The sequence below is a fragment of the Myxocyprinus asiaticus genome, chromosome 37 (assembly GCF_019703515.2).
Source record: "Myxocyprinus asiaticus isolate MX2 ecotype Aquarium Trade chromosome 37, UBuf_Myxa_2, whole genome shotgun sequence".
NCBI classification, from domain to species: Eukaryota; Metazoa; Chordata; class Actinopteri; order Cypriniformes; family Catostomidae; genus Myxocyprinus; species Myxocyprinus asiaticus.
This window is the reverse complement of record NC_059380.1, coordinates 9,212,108-9,228,189: the sequence shown is the minus strand read 5'-3', so window position 1 is coordinate 9,228,189 and position 16,082 is coordinate 9,212,108. Positions and strand designations below refer to the sequence as shown.

Genomic DNA, 16,082 nt, shown 5'->3' with positions numbered 1-16,082 from the left:
TATCTAACCACATTTAAAAAAAAAGTAGCTTGACTGTAGTTTTACTACTTTAAATTATGAGTAGTTTATAGAGGTATACCGATATATCGGTTTTACCGATTAATCTGTACCGATAGTTATCGGCAAAATTCTATGCTGATGGTTGCCAATAGATTTAACCTAGTGAATGTAGGCTATAAAAATTTAATTTGGTAAATATTTTAATATAGAGGAATGTAACGGAGCCAAGTTGCCATCATTTCAAAATAAGGACATGTATTCTGGACTTGTTTATTGTTAAAAGTCCTGCGTTATACACCTGTGAAGAGGAGGAGGGCATTGCCGGGCCGTGAGGGTGCGCGCCCCGCACTGAATCAACTCAATCAGCCAGGAGAGGGATAAAGAGGGGCCGAGGACGCCAGTGAGAGGGAGAGAGAGATGCACATGCCTGTGTGTATGTCGTTATGTTTCAGTTCAGCACTGTATGTCAAATTAAAGTTCTGTTGATTGTTCACTCCAGTTCTCGCTTCCTCCTTGTAGGAAAGGCAGAGTCTGCCACAACACCAAATCTTAATTTTTCTGGTTATTATTGGGATTTTGGTTGCACAATAAACTGCTGGGATTTTATTTATTTTGGACTCTTGTAGCCTCAATGTCTGTGCCCATAGTAAGGAAAGACTTACAGTGTTTTTTAAAATTAAATAAACCAATAAAAATAAAAAAATATGTTCCGATTAATCGGTTATCAGCATTTTTTCACCACCTTAGTTATCATATCTGCCAAATCCACTATCTATACTACGACCTATAGTTTGTAGCATGGGAAAACAAAATAATTGTTGGTTTAATTGCTTGATAACACAAGGCAGTGTAGTCTAACAAAGCACGCAAAGGAAGACAAAAAGTGCACAGTGTGTCTCAAAAGGTATTGGTTTATCTATAGATGGATCAATAAAGGGTCATCAATTAGTGACATCACTCACTGTGCAGCCCTCTTGGAAATCATCACGCTGCCATATGCTCCAGATACAGCAAATTGCCACCTACTGATCTAAATGCAGTCGGTGGATCACTGACATAGAAAGCAAGAAAAAAATGGGACATTTCCTTTGGCTCACAGCAATGTTGGTCACTTCACGTAGGATGTGAAACAAATGAACAGAAGTAAGGATGAACCAAAAAGAGGTTAATCCACCCTTCCCACAAATTACACCCTAACTGGGCAGATGTACTGCACTGCAGTCATAGTGGGAGCACATTTCAGAGAAAACGCCTCATTCTCTTTCTCTCTCGCTCTCACCTCCATTTCTCCTCTACTCTCTTTTAATAATGAATTGGGCAGCTCTCTCGGAAAAGGGGTTCTGAGGACAGGCTCATTTAAATTACATTTTTGGAAGTATAATATGATAATGGACTCAAATAAATTATCCCAAACGTCAGCAAAGAGGGCAAAAAAGACTGCACAAGGAAAGAAACTAAACGTCCTGGCTTGTTACTCAAATTTGTTCCTCAAGGTACAATTTCCATTGACTAAAATAAGCAATTTCTAAGACAAGTTAAAACGTTAAAACACTTCTGTCGTCTATCCCAGTTTAAAAGGAATATTCCGGTTTCAATACAAGTTAAGCTCATTCAACAGCATTTGTGGCATAATGTTGTTTACCGCAAAAAATCATTTTGACTCGTCCCTTCTTTCCTTTAAAAACATAACAGTGAGCTACTTACAATGGAAGTGAATGGGGCCAGTCTGTAAAGTTTTAAATACATACTGTTATATTGACACAAGACATAAACAATATGCATGCTAGCATGATTTTAGTGTGATAAAATTGCTTACTAACCTTTTCTGTGAAAAGTTATATCCAATTTTACAACTTCATTGCCATGACAACAAAACAACGCAAACCCTAAAACGACCCAAAAAAACGGCGATTTAAACAACTTTACAGCTCAAATAATCCGCGTGTTTTAACAGAAAAATTAATGTAAGTGCTTTTATAAAACTCTAAGCTTCACATTTCTGCCTTTAAACCCTTCGAAAAGTGTAGATACCTCACTGTAATCGCCTCAATCTTGGTGGCGGAGGACGAATCTCAGTTGCCTCTGCGTCTGAGACCGTGAACCTGCGCATCTTATCACGTGGCTTGTTGAGCGCGTTACCGCGGAGACATGGCACGTGTGGAGGCTTTGCGCTATTCTCCACAGCATCCACGCACAACTCACCACGCGCCGATAGCGAACCACATTATAGCGACCACAAGGTGGTTACCCCATGTGACTCTACCCTCCCTAGCAACCGGGCCAATCTGGTTGCTTAGGAGACCTGGCTGGAGTCACTCAGCATGCCCTGGATTCGAACTCACGACACCAGGGGTGGTAGTCAGCATCTTTACACGCTGAGTTACCCAGGCCCCTTATAAGTAAGCCCTTGTTAATTTTCCCATGTAAACAAATGGCTCTGTGGTGCTTTCAACATTCCTCTGTTTCTTTGAACAACCTGAAACAGAAACATTGATTCAACCAATAGCATGAGTATTTCGCAGCGCTATCCGTTTATCTGACCAATGAAAGACGGATGGCATGTTTGGGATAATTGTTTGAAAACTTCTATTTAGTGCCGCAAAATGACACTCTACCTTTAAATGTACTCAATCCACAGGCTCAAACAAGTGTGTGAAAGAAAACAGAGTTTTGTTTCAGGATATGAAACTACAATAAACTATTTTGAGTTGACCTGCATCATTTTCACCCAAATTTTGCAGATTTCACAGTAGCTCATGGTTTAACAAAAGATCCATGTGTAAGAATGGCACTCTAGCCCACATTCATCATACAGTAGAATGTTGCCATGGCAAAGGGCATCTGTGAGGCAAATCAAGCCAAAGGATGAAAAGCACTTGAAAAACAAGCGTGTGAGGGTGAAAACATGTTCACTACATATTTCTCGGGCCCCTCTCTAATCTCCCTGCAAGAGGCCATATCTGTTTGTGAGTGTATGGTAGGAGCTTGTGATTGTTCTTCCAAGGAAAGTGAATGAAAAGCTGGCTCTTTTAATTAAGTACACAAAACAGATGGCTGGCAGTACGCCCATTCAGTGTGATGTTATTAAGAGAATTCAGGGGCCAGAGCCTCTCCAGTTTTCCAAAGAGATTCACAAGGCCTCTCCAAAAGTTTCAGGATACGGTGCAAAAAAGCCATGGTGTCCACACAGCTCCACAATTAAGACTGAGCTGATGCAGAATGTTTAAATATTTAGGATCTTAAAGGAATAGTTCACCATAAAATGAAAGGGCTGGCATCATTTATTCTCCCTCATGTCGTTCTAAATCTATATGCTGTTATTTATGCCGTATGCTTTCATACAACACCAGTTCACAGTGACCACGAACAGTACTGTGCAAAAGTCTTAGGCACATTAGATGTTTCACGAAAACATTTGAATAAAGATGGTTATTTTATATCTTCTGATTTAGTGTGTCAACAGGAAATGCTAATTTTAGATTTACAAACATTCATTTTGCAAATAGAATAGAAGTAGAACAAGGAGTCCTGCAACAGATGGAATGGCCCCCACAGAGCCCGGATCACAACATCGTTGAGTCAGTCTGGGATTACATGAAGAGACAGAAGCAATTATAGGCATAGTTCACCCAAAAATAAAATTCTCTCATCATTTACTCACCCTCATGATATCCCAGGTGTGTATGACTTTCTCTCTTCTGCAGAACACATTTGAAGAAAAATAGAAAAATATCTTAGCTCAGTAGGTACTCAAAATACAAGTGGATTGTGATCACACTTTTGAAGCTCCAAAACTCACAGACAGTCAGCATAAACATCATCCATACAACTAAAGCAACATGATCGCTTTTGGTGCAAAAAAAAGATCAGAATTTACAGTAAGTACATTTTAACTATAAACGATCAGTAAGCTTCACGAGAGGGTAGAGTTCATGTGGTCTCTCGTGTGACATATTCACGTTGGCTTGTTGTGTACATAATCTCACGCTTTTCTCTCGTTTGAGACATCCAGGATAAGCACACATACGCACCATTGTGAGTAAAAAAAAAATAGATACAAATACAGATCTAAACCAAAACCAACGAAGCTTCTTCACAGTGTTCCTCCTACTCAGCTGTAAACAGTGCTGCTCATCCGGGTGTCGCATGTGCGTCAGTTCTCACGTGAACGTGCCAATGCGATTACATCACACGTGCATACTGCTGCCAGAAGCGATGGATTATAGTTAAAATGTATTTAAATACTGATCTTTTTTGCACCAAAGGTGATCATGTCACTTTAGAAGACATTAATTTAACCGCCGGAGTCGTATGGATAACGTTTATGCTGACTGCCTGTGATTTTTGGAGCTTCAGATGTCTGATCACCATCGACTTGCATTTTAAGGACCTACTGAGCCAAGATACTTTTCTATTTTTCTTCAAATGTGTTCTACTAAAGAAAGGCATACACTCCTGATGAGAGAATTGTCATTTTTGGGTGCACTATCTCTTTAAGATCGTTCCCTAAATGCATACTAGAACTGTGGCAAAGTTCTCCAAGAAGCTTGGAACAACCTCTCTCTCAACAACCTTGAAAAACTGTGTCCAGGTGCACCTAGGAGAATTGGTGCTAATTTAAAGGCATATTGTGATCACACCATTAATGTTTGCTGGTCTTTGTATGAAGTTAACTGATAAATACAAATTATTCATGGCATTATGTTTGAAGACATTTTTCACAACTGCCTAAAACTTTCTTTCCAAAAAGAAAAGAAAAAAAAAATTATCACCATAAAAGCACCATAAAATTTGCCCATTTGACTTCTGATTTTATTCCAAATCTTCTGAAGCCATTTGATAATTTTGTACAAAGAACAGACCAAAATGATGTCATTATGCACTAATAACCTTCCCCTCTGCTGAGCTTGACAGTCATGGTCATTATAAACTGTCGTTGTATTACAGCATACAGATACGGAAAGACATGAGTGCGAGTATATAATAACAGAATCTTTATTTTTGGGTGAACTATTTCTTCAAGTCTAGATTGGATTCACTCTATTGTGAGAATTGAATGCATTTCAGCTCTTACCATCACAAGAAAAAGTCAGCGGCTCTCTGAAGTGGTTGCTGTAAACAGTGATCTTGATGCTGACCCCCAGTCCCTGCTGCAGTTCCTCCAGTGCAACACATGGGCTCCACACAAAGCCTGCATTTTTCGAGCAATCATTGTATGGGCATGCCGATCGCAGCCTGATGAAAACACAAAATGATTTAAATAAACAAGAATGAACAGGCCTAATGTAAAACTTAATGTGTTCAACTGGAAACAAAACAAAACGTCAGCTATATAATTTAAATGTAACTGAAAGCACTGCTGATAATTGTTTTATTTGATTTAAATTTTATTTGGGGGGGGGGGGGGGGGGTTAATCCATTATTCATTTTTTTATTATACTATTTAAGTTTGTGACTTCTGAACTAGATATGAAAGATGTTGGTGAGAAAAACATTCAAAGCAATAACTCACAAGTCAAGAACATGACAGAAGGCAGCCACCTCCTCATCCCTCTCTTCAGATACCTGAAAGAGCTCATAGCCAAAGCCATTAGGCCTAGACCTCAGAGACACCTTAAAAGTAAAAAGATTAGTGAATAAACGATTACTTTAAGTCATAAATAATAATACAACTTTAACAAAAAACACCATTGAATGAAACCCAAAATCAAAGTTTTATGGCTTCTTGTCTATTACAGTAGCTTTGAGGCAATCTTTACTAGGTGTACTCCTAAATATTGACAAACTCCCTCTGAATTGCTCACCAAATCTTGCAGTTACAATTGAGTCCACTAGGGGGCGCTGTGGACATATATCATTGAGGTGTTGGATGAAAGAATGAGAAATTATGCCATCTACACTTAATTGTAAAGCTAAGTGTGGCAATACTAGTAATATTTAGATTCTTACTGAATTATACTCTATTGGTATTCTGTACTTTTTGGAGTCATGCAAACCCATGGACGAGGATCTGCTTTTAAGGTGGAAAGAAAATGCAGTACAAGAAACTCAGAAGCTTATTAGACCATTATGTGTGTAAAAAGCCAACTTTCACCGCTTGTTTTTCAGAAAAATAACAAATGAAATGAAAAAATGTGACAGCCTTTATGTAGACTCAGAGTTTATATACGTGTGTTAATACCGTCAGTATTGGTTTCTATGGAAGCTTTGGATGAGTGCTAATGTTTTTTACCGTTATTTGTATTAATATTTATTTCTCATTTTTGTTAATGCATATTGTTCAGTTCACAATTGTAAATAAATCAAGATGTTAATTTCACATACGTGTCATACGTACTTAATTTACAAGTAATCAATTAGTCATTTTTAGTGGGTTAGAGCACTCGATTACAAAATTATTTGAAAATGTAAATCTCTAAAAATTACACTTATTCATCCAAACCCACTTAACAAATACCTATGGAAATAAAATCTTAAATATGTTTTAAAGTTCAGAGACATACTGGGCCTAGATGAGAGATTGCTCACCGGATCAACTGACACTCTGCACTGGCTTCTAGTGCTCTTCTGCACTGGAAGATAGGTGCGGGGGGGAACCTGAGGTGGAAGGGTGTTGCTGCGAGCTAACGCCTTTCCTAATTTGTCCCCATTTACTCTTCGGCTTTGAGGTGATGGCAAATCCCCATTATGTTTGCTCAGAGAGTCATTAAGGTTATCATAGTTCAGAGTGTCTCCAGATGAAAGCTTGGGCTGATCCGCTTCAGGAGTGAACATGTTCACATCCCGCGGAGCAGAGTTTCGATGGACAATGAACAGATCATTCTGGAGGATGGGATTTCTGGGCGGTACCGGTGGAGGTTCATCTAGAGGCGACAGTCCCTTCGTTAGCAACTGCGATGTTCCCTCCAAGTCATTTTCCCATTCATCCAGGATGTAACGAGGTTCCTTACTATAGCTGTGAGATTCGCCAAAGGAACGTGAAAGGTTCGAGACCCCGGGCTGAACAGGGCTGAGCATGGGGTCAGATCCTGACACAACCTGTTGCAAATTATTCCAAGGAGGACTGGGAACACGTCTAGGCAAGGAAGGCTCACTCCTTGAGGGGGATGACTTGCTGGTTTCTGCGGGTAGCGTACAGCCCGGACCCTTGTCCTCTCGGTGGCGAGCAAGGGCGTCATACTCCATCTGCAGTGCTTCCGCTAGGACCAGTTCCCTCTGGCTGAGGCCAAGAGATTCCAGACAACCCCAACGCTGCTCTCGATCATTTTGCGTTTGCGCTGCAGACATGTTTCTATAGGGGGTGCTGCAGTGAACAAGAAGAACACAGGAAGGAGCTCGGCGGCACTACAGGTTGCACAACTGCTTCATTGGGCTCTGTCAAGTGATAAAATAAGAGAGTATGAAACACATGCTCATGTTACAACAACTGATAGATTGCAACATCTGTATAAAAATCTTTCATCATCTTCTTTTTACAGCTAACAGGAAGTTTTTTGCTTAAAACTTTTATGACCTTTCCCTGATAAATGAAACCTATTTAAGGTGTTTACATGGCCACATGTTTCCGGCTTATTAAACATAATCTGTATAAGTTTGTGCATGTAAACGCACTCATTCATATCCATAGCACAAATGTGTGGGATGATTTACGTGGTGTTTGCTCAAATCCCTATCACTAACAATGAGCAAATGTAATAGCAAGCACCACTAATAACTACAATTGGTCAGGTAAAAAAATTCGTTACTACATGACTATCTACTGAACCACTTCAAATCGCATATGGATCAAAATTACACGTTCAATCACAGATGCTAGATTTGTGTTTAGAGGAGCCTACGTGTGTGCCTCTGGCTTTGATTGTCTTTGGCTCTGATCATCTGGCTCTTATTGTCTTTGCATGTTCAGCAAATAAAAAGCCATGCTGATCCACCCCATTTCTCTCTTTCAGCAGAGTCATCAGTGCAGCAGGACGGATCCTCTGTGGTGGGGGGAAGCTGTGCTCTCTCCTGCTCAAAGACTGATGTGGCATATTAAGAGCCTGTTCCTGCAGAGTCACAGCTGAACAGATGATAAGCTTAGAATTCAAACAGACCAGAATACCTGCTGAGCAGTGCTGCTCAACAAGGTTTAGTGTTCAATTGTGTTGTTAGTCCCCAGAGTGGTTGAAGGTATATCATTATTATAACAGTTTATGGGCCACAGCTTATCTAAAGGGTTTGAAGTTAAACACAACTCAAAAGGTCTGAGGAAATTTAAATGTGTTGTGGGAGAAGACACAAGCATTAGACCATTTTTGAACCCCAGGCCAGCCAGATACAGGCCCCCAGAATCAATCCCCTGCTGGGATACAATCCCATTCAGTCAGGGGTGGCTCCCAGATTGGCCAAACAAAGGACAGGGAGGAGTGAGGGGAGCCACATCACGTGAGGCAGGGCCAACCCAGACATGTTCACACGGCTCTGATAGCCAGAGACAAAGAGACCGCTGTCATCCCTGTCCCCCACTTACACCCCTCCTCCAACACATCCACCAACAAATATCACATGGCTCTATCCATGCCCAGGGTGTTCACTTATGCTGGTGCCAGCTGATAAGGGCTTGTGCAGCGGGTTTGGCTGTATGCTGACTGAGGTCTTCCATCATTGTAAACTTCCATTCCCACCCTAATATTGGTTCAAAGACCTTTACACCAGCCAACTCTACTTTGACCTGACAGGCAGATGGCCGTATGAGTCCACATTTGTACTATGAGGTAACATTCTGCCTCTGTGGCATCGGTGAGAAAGTCTAAAGCAAATCACTGGGGCGAATGCAAAACAAATGGTCACCTGACAGTTAAAATCAAAACTAACCATTATAGGAATCGTTCACCCAAAATAAAAATTAATTGTTGTTACAAACCAGTATAATGTTTTTTCATTCGTGGAAGTCAAGTTCAGTCTCAGTCACCATTAAAATGAAAATTAATGGTGACTAAGTCTTCGGGCCACAGAATGTGGAGGAAAATGCAATATGCAGGAAGTAGTTGGATAATACATTATGTGATATGTGACACAATAATCCTATAATGATGTCATCTAAGAGCGCGGCACATCAGAGCCCCCCATCGCCCAAATATTCTGAAGTTTATTGGGAAAAAGGACTGTCTATCCCAGAGTTCATAAACACAGTTACACATATAGATAATATACCTTTAGCTACATATCCACAGTAGGATGCACTACATCGTCTAAGTCGTTAGTAGTTTTTTGGAGAAAGATGAATATAGAATGAATAAAACATGAATTAACATCACAGGGTATGTTGAAAGATACAGTACAACTTACTAAAATATGTCACCTCTCATGTAATCACCTAATCTGTTAATGTTGAAATGACAATGGAGAAAACGTGCTATCAATAAGTAGGTGCTCGAACTCCGGAGCGCTCATGGGATAGACGCACACTACACAAACTTACTAGACTATCATCATTTTCATACCGGTGCGGTGTTTACGTTCAAACCGACTAACACCGATATTACCGCTGGTTGGGCACCAAGTAGTACTGTGGGGTAATGTTTGTTAAGCAATAATGCAAGGCAGCTTGATTTAAAACTTTATTTTTTATTTATTTTAACTAAAAATTCAAATTAAACTAAAAAAAAAAAAAAAAAAAAATGAAGCGGAATTAAAATGTGTGTTGTTTTTTGACCTAATATTGACCTTAAGCCATGCCAGTCTATTGCATACTCTAGCAACTCAAAAACAAACACAAAAACATTAAGCTTCATTTAACAAACCAAATAGCTTTCAGCAGTGTTTGATATAATGGCAAGTGATTTTCTAGTACCAATTTAGCAATTTAGCATGATTACTCAAGGATAAGGTGTTGGAGTGATGGCTGCTGGAAATGGAGCCTGTCTAGATTTGATCAAAAATGACTTTTTTCAAATAGTGACGGTGCTGTTTTTTACATCAGTAATGTTCTGACTATACTTTGTGATCAGTTGAATGCCACTTTGGTAAAGTACCAATTTCCTTCCGAAACAGCAAAACCTGTACATTATTCCAAACTTTTGGCCGCCAGTATATATCACAATATCCAATTACATTGTCAACCCCCCGGCTGAGGGATCTGTGAATACTCTTGCTTTAGTGATTTTGCATTGAAAATTAAATTCATTTATTTAAATGAAAAACTTAAACCAAAGACATTTCTATATTCAAATTGCACTTCAAACTAAACGAAAAAGCAATTAAAATAACGACGTGGACAAAAAAAATTATATATAACCACTTTTCCATTTACCGTCACGTAACTATCCATCTATGACAACAGGTGGCAATTACAAATACAAATTAAGATCTAAAAACAATTATAAATGAAACATAAAACATAAAACATAATAATTATAATGATAACAATCACTGAAATATAAATCATGGATCGAGGTGAACGTGTTTTTGTATTATTTTATGATTTAATCACAGATGTATAGGCTATATAGAAAGTGACTCTGCAGAGTTGTGGTCACAACGAACTGCTCTGTGGAAATAAAGCGAAATTAACTCAAAGCAACTCCTGAGCTGAGATGGTCTAAGGTCATTTGCAGTATTCTCATAGACGATACTATTCTTGACATTTTTTTTCAGAAGACTAAAGCAAAGAAGGAGTGAGAACCCTTTATACGCATGTTCCATGAGACTGCATGAACAAACAGTGTGTCAGACATGCGCATAGACGGCTTTTCTCTCATCTGTTTTTAAAAATATAATAAAGTGTTTCTACAAGTGTGTATCTTACAGCATTTCTTGTGTCATTCCGAATCCAAGACGACTTATAGTTACCCACCATACACATTATATTCGCTACCTGCAATTAAACGTCTTCTGTCGTTGCGCGTATTTTGCTGCCTGTGTAATTTGATACATGGGTAAAGAACATCTGGCTTTCAGTATGTTATTTAGGATAATTTATCATGGGTCGCAAACGCTTCATTAGGCAACTATTCTTTATTTAAGGCTATTCTATTTGCTAGGCTATTGTATTGATATTGGAAGTTCCATTCATAATGTTTCCCCCTTTTACCCAGTATAAAATTTCACACCGGTGTTGTCCCTTGTACCGAGTAAAACCGGTAACACCGTACACCGTGGCAACCCTAAAACATACACGAGTAAATAATGGGGTATACTTAGTTTTTTGCCTTTTAAAGTATACTCTTTTGACCATGAGTGAATACGAACACGTTCGATGCATGTGCACGAAGACTGTTTTGTGATACTATTTTAGTAGTCAATGGCATACGCATGCACCGATAATGCACACAGACTAGGACCGTCTGCAAGATGATAAAATCTGAGCCGCACACAGACAGCGTAGAATGTGCTGATAACTAAATTTAAGTCAGGCATACTGTTCGTTTTCCGATCAGCAACGTGAATAAGCGAAGTGTCCTTTGGCCTTAACAATCGCGAGCACAATGGGGCCTGGGTAGCTCAGCGCGTATGGACGCTGACTACCACCCCTGGAGTCGCAAGTTCGAATCCAGGGCGTGCTGAGTGACTCCAGCCAGGTCTCCTAAGCAACCAAATTGGCCCGGTTGCTAGGGAAGGTAGAGTCACATGGGGTAACCTCCTCGTGGTCAAGATTAATGGTTCTCGCTCTCAATGTCCTCCGCCACCCAGACTGAGGTGAGTAACCACGCGAGGACCTACTAAGTAGTGGAAATTGGGCATTCCAAATTGGGAGAAAAGGAGATAAAAAAAAATAAAAAAAACAACCACAAGCACAATCTATTCTCTACTATCTGCGACGCCATAAACGTAACTCTTTAAAGTATTAAAATCCTTCCGTTATCGCAAGCCCTTGCGATATACACATTTGCAATATTTCTATAAATGCGATATATTGTGCAGACCACACACCACCACAGCTAGTTTCTACGCAGTTTCAATGGATTTTCCAGTTCCTGCTTTAGAATTGACATTAGAGCTGATAAAAACACTTCACACCAGTCTGACTGGTCTTGTCTTCCCCAAATGAAGCTTTTTCTGAGTATTAGTAGATGTGTGGGTGGTTTCAGATGTAGAACACAAGACATTTTGCACACTGAAAAAAAAAAAAAAATGGTGAATGTCTGGGCCAAATTCCAAACTGACATGTTTAAATGAAGCGTGCACACTAAAATAAAGGACTCTTCTTTTGCAAGAGACAAATAAGGACCTAATCCTGGAACAATATGGTTTAGGATAAATCATGTATAATTAACATGTGCTTTCTTAATTACAAAACACTGCAAACCATCATCAACAGCTTGTGTTCGACATGACATCTTGAATCAAGTTGGCCCTGATGATTAATCTGTTGGGTCATATATGTCCTCACATGTATCGAAACACTGTATGGCATCTATTTTCCCAGCACTTCCAATTGTATAAACCTCTTCACGTTAATAAAACACAAAAGCTGACATTCTGAGTCATCACAATTAATGTGCTTATTTAAGACTAAAAATGTTTTAATCCTTGTTCAGTAAATAGGTCTTAATAATCATGATGCTGAGTTTTACATAAGCAATATATTGCTTCAAGTCGTTGCATAATAACAGACACCATCATGCCTTTTTCTGTTTACAATATATCGATGATGTACAAATAATTTATATATATATATATATATATATTTATTATATATATATATATATATATATATATATATATATATATATATACTGTTTTGATCAGACTGTCGATCGAAATAATGAATGACTAAATATGATCATGTTGGGCGGTTCTGGAGCTTTGAAGCCTTAACTTGTTCAAGGGGATATTTACAAAGCATGTTGTATAAAAAAAAAATAATACAGCCGATAATGTCAGCAAACACTCTAAATGGTCCAAGTCAAGCAGCTGGGTTATTTCTACAATTCGGTGCCTTTTATGTTCCCAGGCCAGTACAGGTTATGGTATTTATAATGTTTAATTTCAACCGATTACCATTTAAATAGGCTTGTTAAAAAGAATAAGACATTTAAAATGTTTCACACTGCTGTGGGGCTAAAAGTCAACTTTTAAATAATTGGAATCATTTTAATTTATTGCACTTTTGTCATTTCGTCACATCCCCAGAGCTGCTGCACAGCAAACATATTCGACCAAACAATGGTCCGATTTCTAATTTTTAGAATTAGTGTTTAGAATTATTCTCCCACTAATGTGTATTCATTTGTGGCAAATGTGTGATTTTAACACTGATAGCAGAGGTTTTTTGTGTGTCCCTTGATTTATTTTCTGTTGTGTTATGATACTTTGACATACTTTGTCATGAAGTGACATCAGCCAATCAGCAAAATAAGCTTGTTGTTGTTTTTGTTTTGTTTTTTGTTGTTATTGTTTGTTTTATGTGAAGCTCATCTGTTTTATTTACGTTTTTCTTTATTTTGTGATTTTAATCAAATGTGGTCAAGCATAAGTAACATGCCCACTCTGTTATAGGAAGATATAGGGGAGGTTAACGTAATTTTTCTATATATTTATGTTTACAGAAATTAAACCATCAGTATAAGTTTACAAATACGTTAGGTAGCATTCCCAGACCATGTAGTGGCAAACCCCAGTGAATGTCCACCCTGACCCTGTTTTAAGTCATTAAGCTAATCTTTAAACATGTCCCTTTAATAATGAAACATAAAAATACTTATAAAAGTATGTTTTATTTTTCAAATGTTTCAACGCTGAAAAAGCACAGATTTGTAGGAATGCACCCAGCTACACTGAAGCAGCGCTGTTTTGGGACGCGCAATCAACGCTCAAACGATTTTAGGAAAATATACAGTCGCTGCGCAAAAACAGCTGATCGTATATAAATACGAATCCTGCAATAACTGCACGCTCTCTGTGATAATAAATGAAAGATCGCATCACATACCGTCAGCATGGCCTCTTGGTCGCTAAACTGCCTCTGATCATAGTCCTTCTCGTTTATATTAGGGCAGATCGGTGCGCTGGATTGTTGTGTTTTTTGATAGATCGCGATCAGGCGGTGATTTCTCGTGTCCTGTGGCTCGTGCAATGACCAGAGCCAAATTACGAACGCGTTTCTGTTAATCCATATGAGATACACGCTCTTTCCTCTCGCGCGCGCTCCGTTGTCTGATCGGGTTATTTGATTGGCGACTCGTTTACTGTTGGTTTCGGCGTCTTCTCGGTCAAAGCTCACGTTAAAGCCCTTTTCTCATTGGAGAAGTTATGAAGACAGAGGGTTCGCGTTGAGGGGTACAATAGCGGTCTCTAGTGGCCAAAACAGGTAACAGTCTCCCAAAACGCCTGACATCAGTCACTGCAGTAGGAGGAAAAAACCTTGTCTATCTACATATTAAAGGAATAGTTCACCCCAAAATCAAGATTCACTTATTATTTACTCACCCTCATGCCATCCCAGATGTGTATGACTTTCTTTCTTCTGCTGAACACAAACAAAGATATTTAGAAGAATATCTCGGCTCTGTTGGTCCTCACAATGCAAGTGAAAGTTGGCCAGAAATTTGAAGCCCCAAAAAGCACATAAAGGCAGCATAAAAATAATCCATACCCCAGTTGTTAAATCCATATCTTCAGAAGCAATATTATAGGTGTGGGTGAAAAACAAATCAATATTTAAGCCCTTTTTTACCTTTGTCCGACCAGTAGAAAGTAAAAAAACAAAGGAAGAAGAATGTGGAAGTGAAAGTGGATATTTATAGTAAAAAAGGACTTAAATGTTAATCTTTTTCTCACCCACACATATCCTACCTATCATATCAGTTCATGCAATTCACTTGCATTGTATGGACCTAAAGAGCTGAGATATTCTTCTAAAAATCTTAATTTGTGTTCAGCAGAAGTCATACTGTCACGAATCCTGCCTCTGTAGTTCCTCATGCTCACCACCAGAGGGCTCCATCACCTGAGTATTGACTCTAACTTTCCGGCTCCATTTCCCATAATCCCCGTTCCTGGCACTGATTACCTCCTCACCTGTTGCCTATCTACTCAGCTATTTAAGACTCACTCTCACTCGCTGTCTTTGCAAAGTGTTGTTTTGCCCTAGCTGACATTTCTGAGCGTTATCTGTGTTTACTGCCTAGCCTGTGTATGATCCTGGACTGTTTACCCTGTTTTGACCCTTTGCTGCCTGCCTACTGTTACTGCTTTGATTACCTGCCGTCTGCCCTGACCTCTTGTCTGTTTTGTTACTATCTCTCTGATTTACCTTGGATACTACTATTGCTGGTGATTGACCCCTGCCTGTCTATATTACTACATTTACTGTTAATAAAGCTGCACATGGATCCCAACTCTGCTGACTCATCATTACACATACACATCTTGGATGGCCTGAGGTTGAATAAATGATGACAGAATTGTCCTTTTTGAGTGAAATATCCCTTTAAGGTGCACTCAGTAATTTTTTTCCTCATTAAAAAAAGTTTTACTCCTAATGAAATGAATAGTAATTTTGAAACATTTGAACAAAATCATGAACACTTACATGAGATGAAGACCCCAGTCAAATCAGTAACCTTATGAAAGCTGTTTTATTCTGCATGGAGAGGGTCCCCTCATGGGGCTGCCATGTTAGGATCACATGACCAGCCGAATATGACTCACTTAATCACAGTAACAACCTTGTTATTGGACATTTTCACTCATGGATTAAATTAATTATGACTGACTGTGAATAGTGAATCTCTACAATGGCATCAATTATTGAAAACTATTGCATTTTAATGATGCTGCATCTACACCACTAGGTGTCATTGTCCAAGACAATGTATTCAAAAAATTACTGAGTGCACAATTAAAACTGAATCAAGAGGGACTCACAAAAACAGATTTTTTTTATTTTTTATTTTTTATTTTTTTATTTTTATATAAAACATTACATTAAAAATGAGTACGAGTAATACAGGGCAACATATGTATAGTTGTAATGAATGATATTTCAGTTACAAATATATTAAGAAGCATTTTTTTTTTTTTTTTTTTTTTTTAGCAGGGCCGGATTTACACACAGGCTAACCTGGGCTGCAGCCTAGGGCTCCGGGCTATTGGGGGCC

At 38.8% G+C, this 16,082-nt stretch overlaps 1 protein-coding gene across 2 annotated transcripts in view; it reads right to left on the bottom strand.

Annotated features, from left to right (window-relative positions):
* LOC127427946 (phosphatidylinositol 4-phosphate 3-kinase C2 domain-containing subunit beta-like) overlaps positions 1 to 14,197 on the bottom strand; it is a 71,559-nt gene extending 57,362 nt beyond the window's left edge. Inside the window, exons 1-5 of one of the 2 annotated variants that reach the window (XM_051675897.1) lie at positions 13,913 to 14,197; positions 7,839 to 8,059; positions 6,529 to 7,374; positions 5,513 to 5,613; positions 5,075 to 5,235 (exon numbers count right to left, since the gene is read on the bottom strand). In XM_051675897.1, coding sequence (XP_051531857.1) covers positions 5,075 to 5,235; positions 5,513 to 5,613; positions 6,529 to 7,287 — 1,021 coding nt within the window. In that variant the 5' untranslated portion in view covers positions 7,288 to 7,374; positions 7,839 to 8,059; positions 13,913 to 14,197. The remainder of the gene's footprint in view (positions 1 to 5,074; positions 5,236 to 5,512; positions 5,614 to 6,528; positions 7,375 to 7,838; positions 8,060 to 13,912) is intronic. The other variant, XM_051675896.1, reaches the window with a different exon arrangement.
* Positions 14,198 to 16,082: the final 1,885 nt, after the last annotated feature.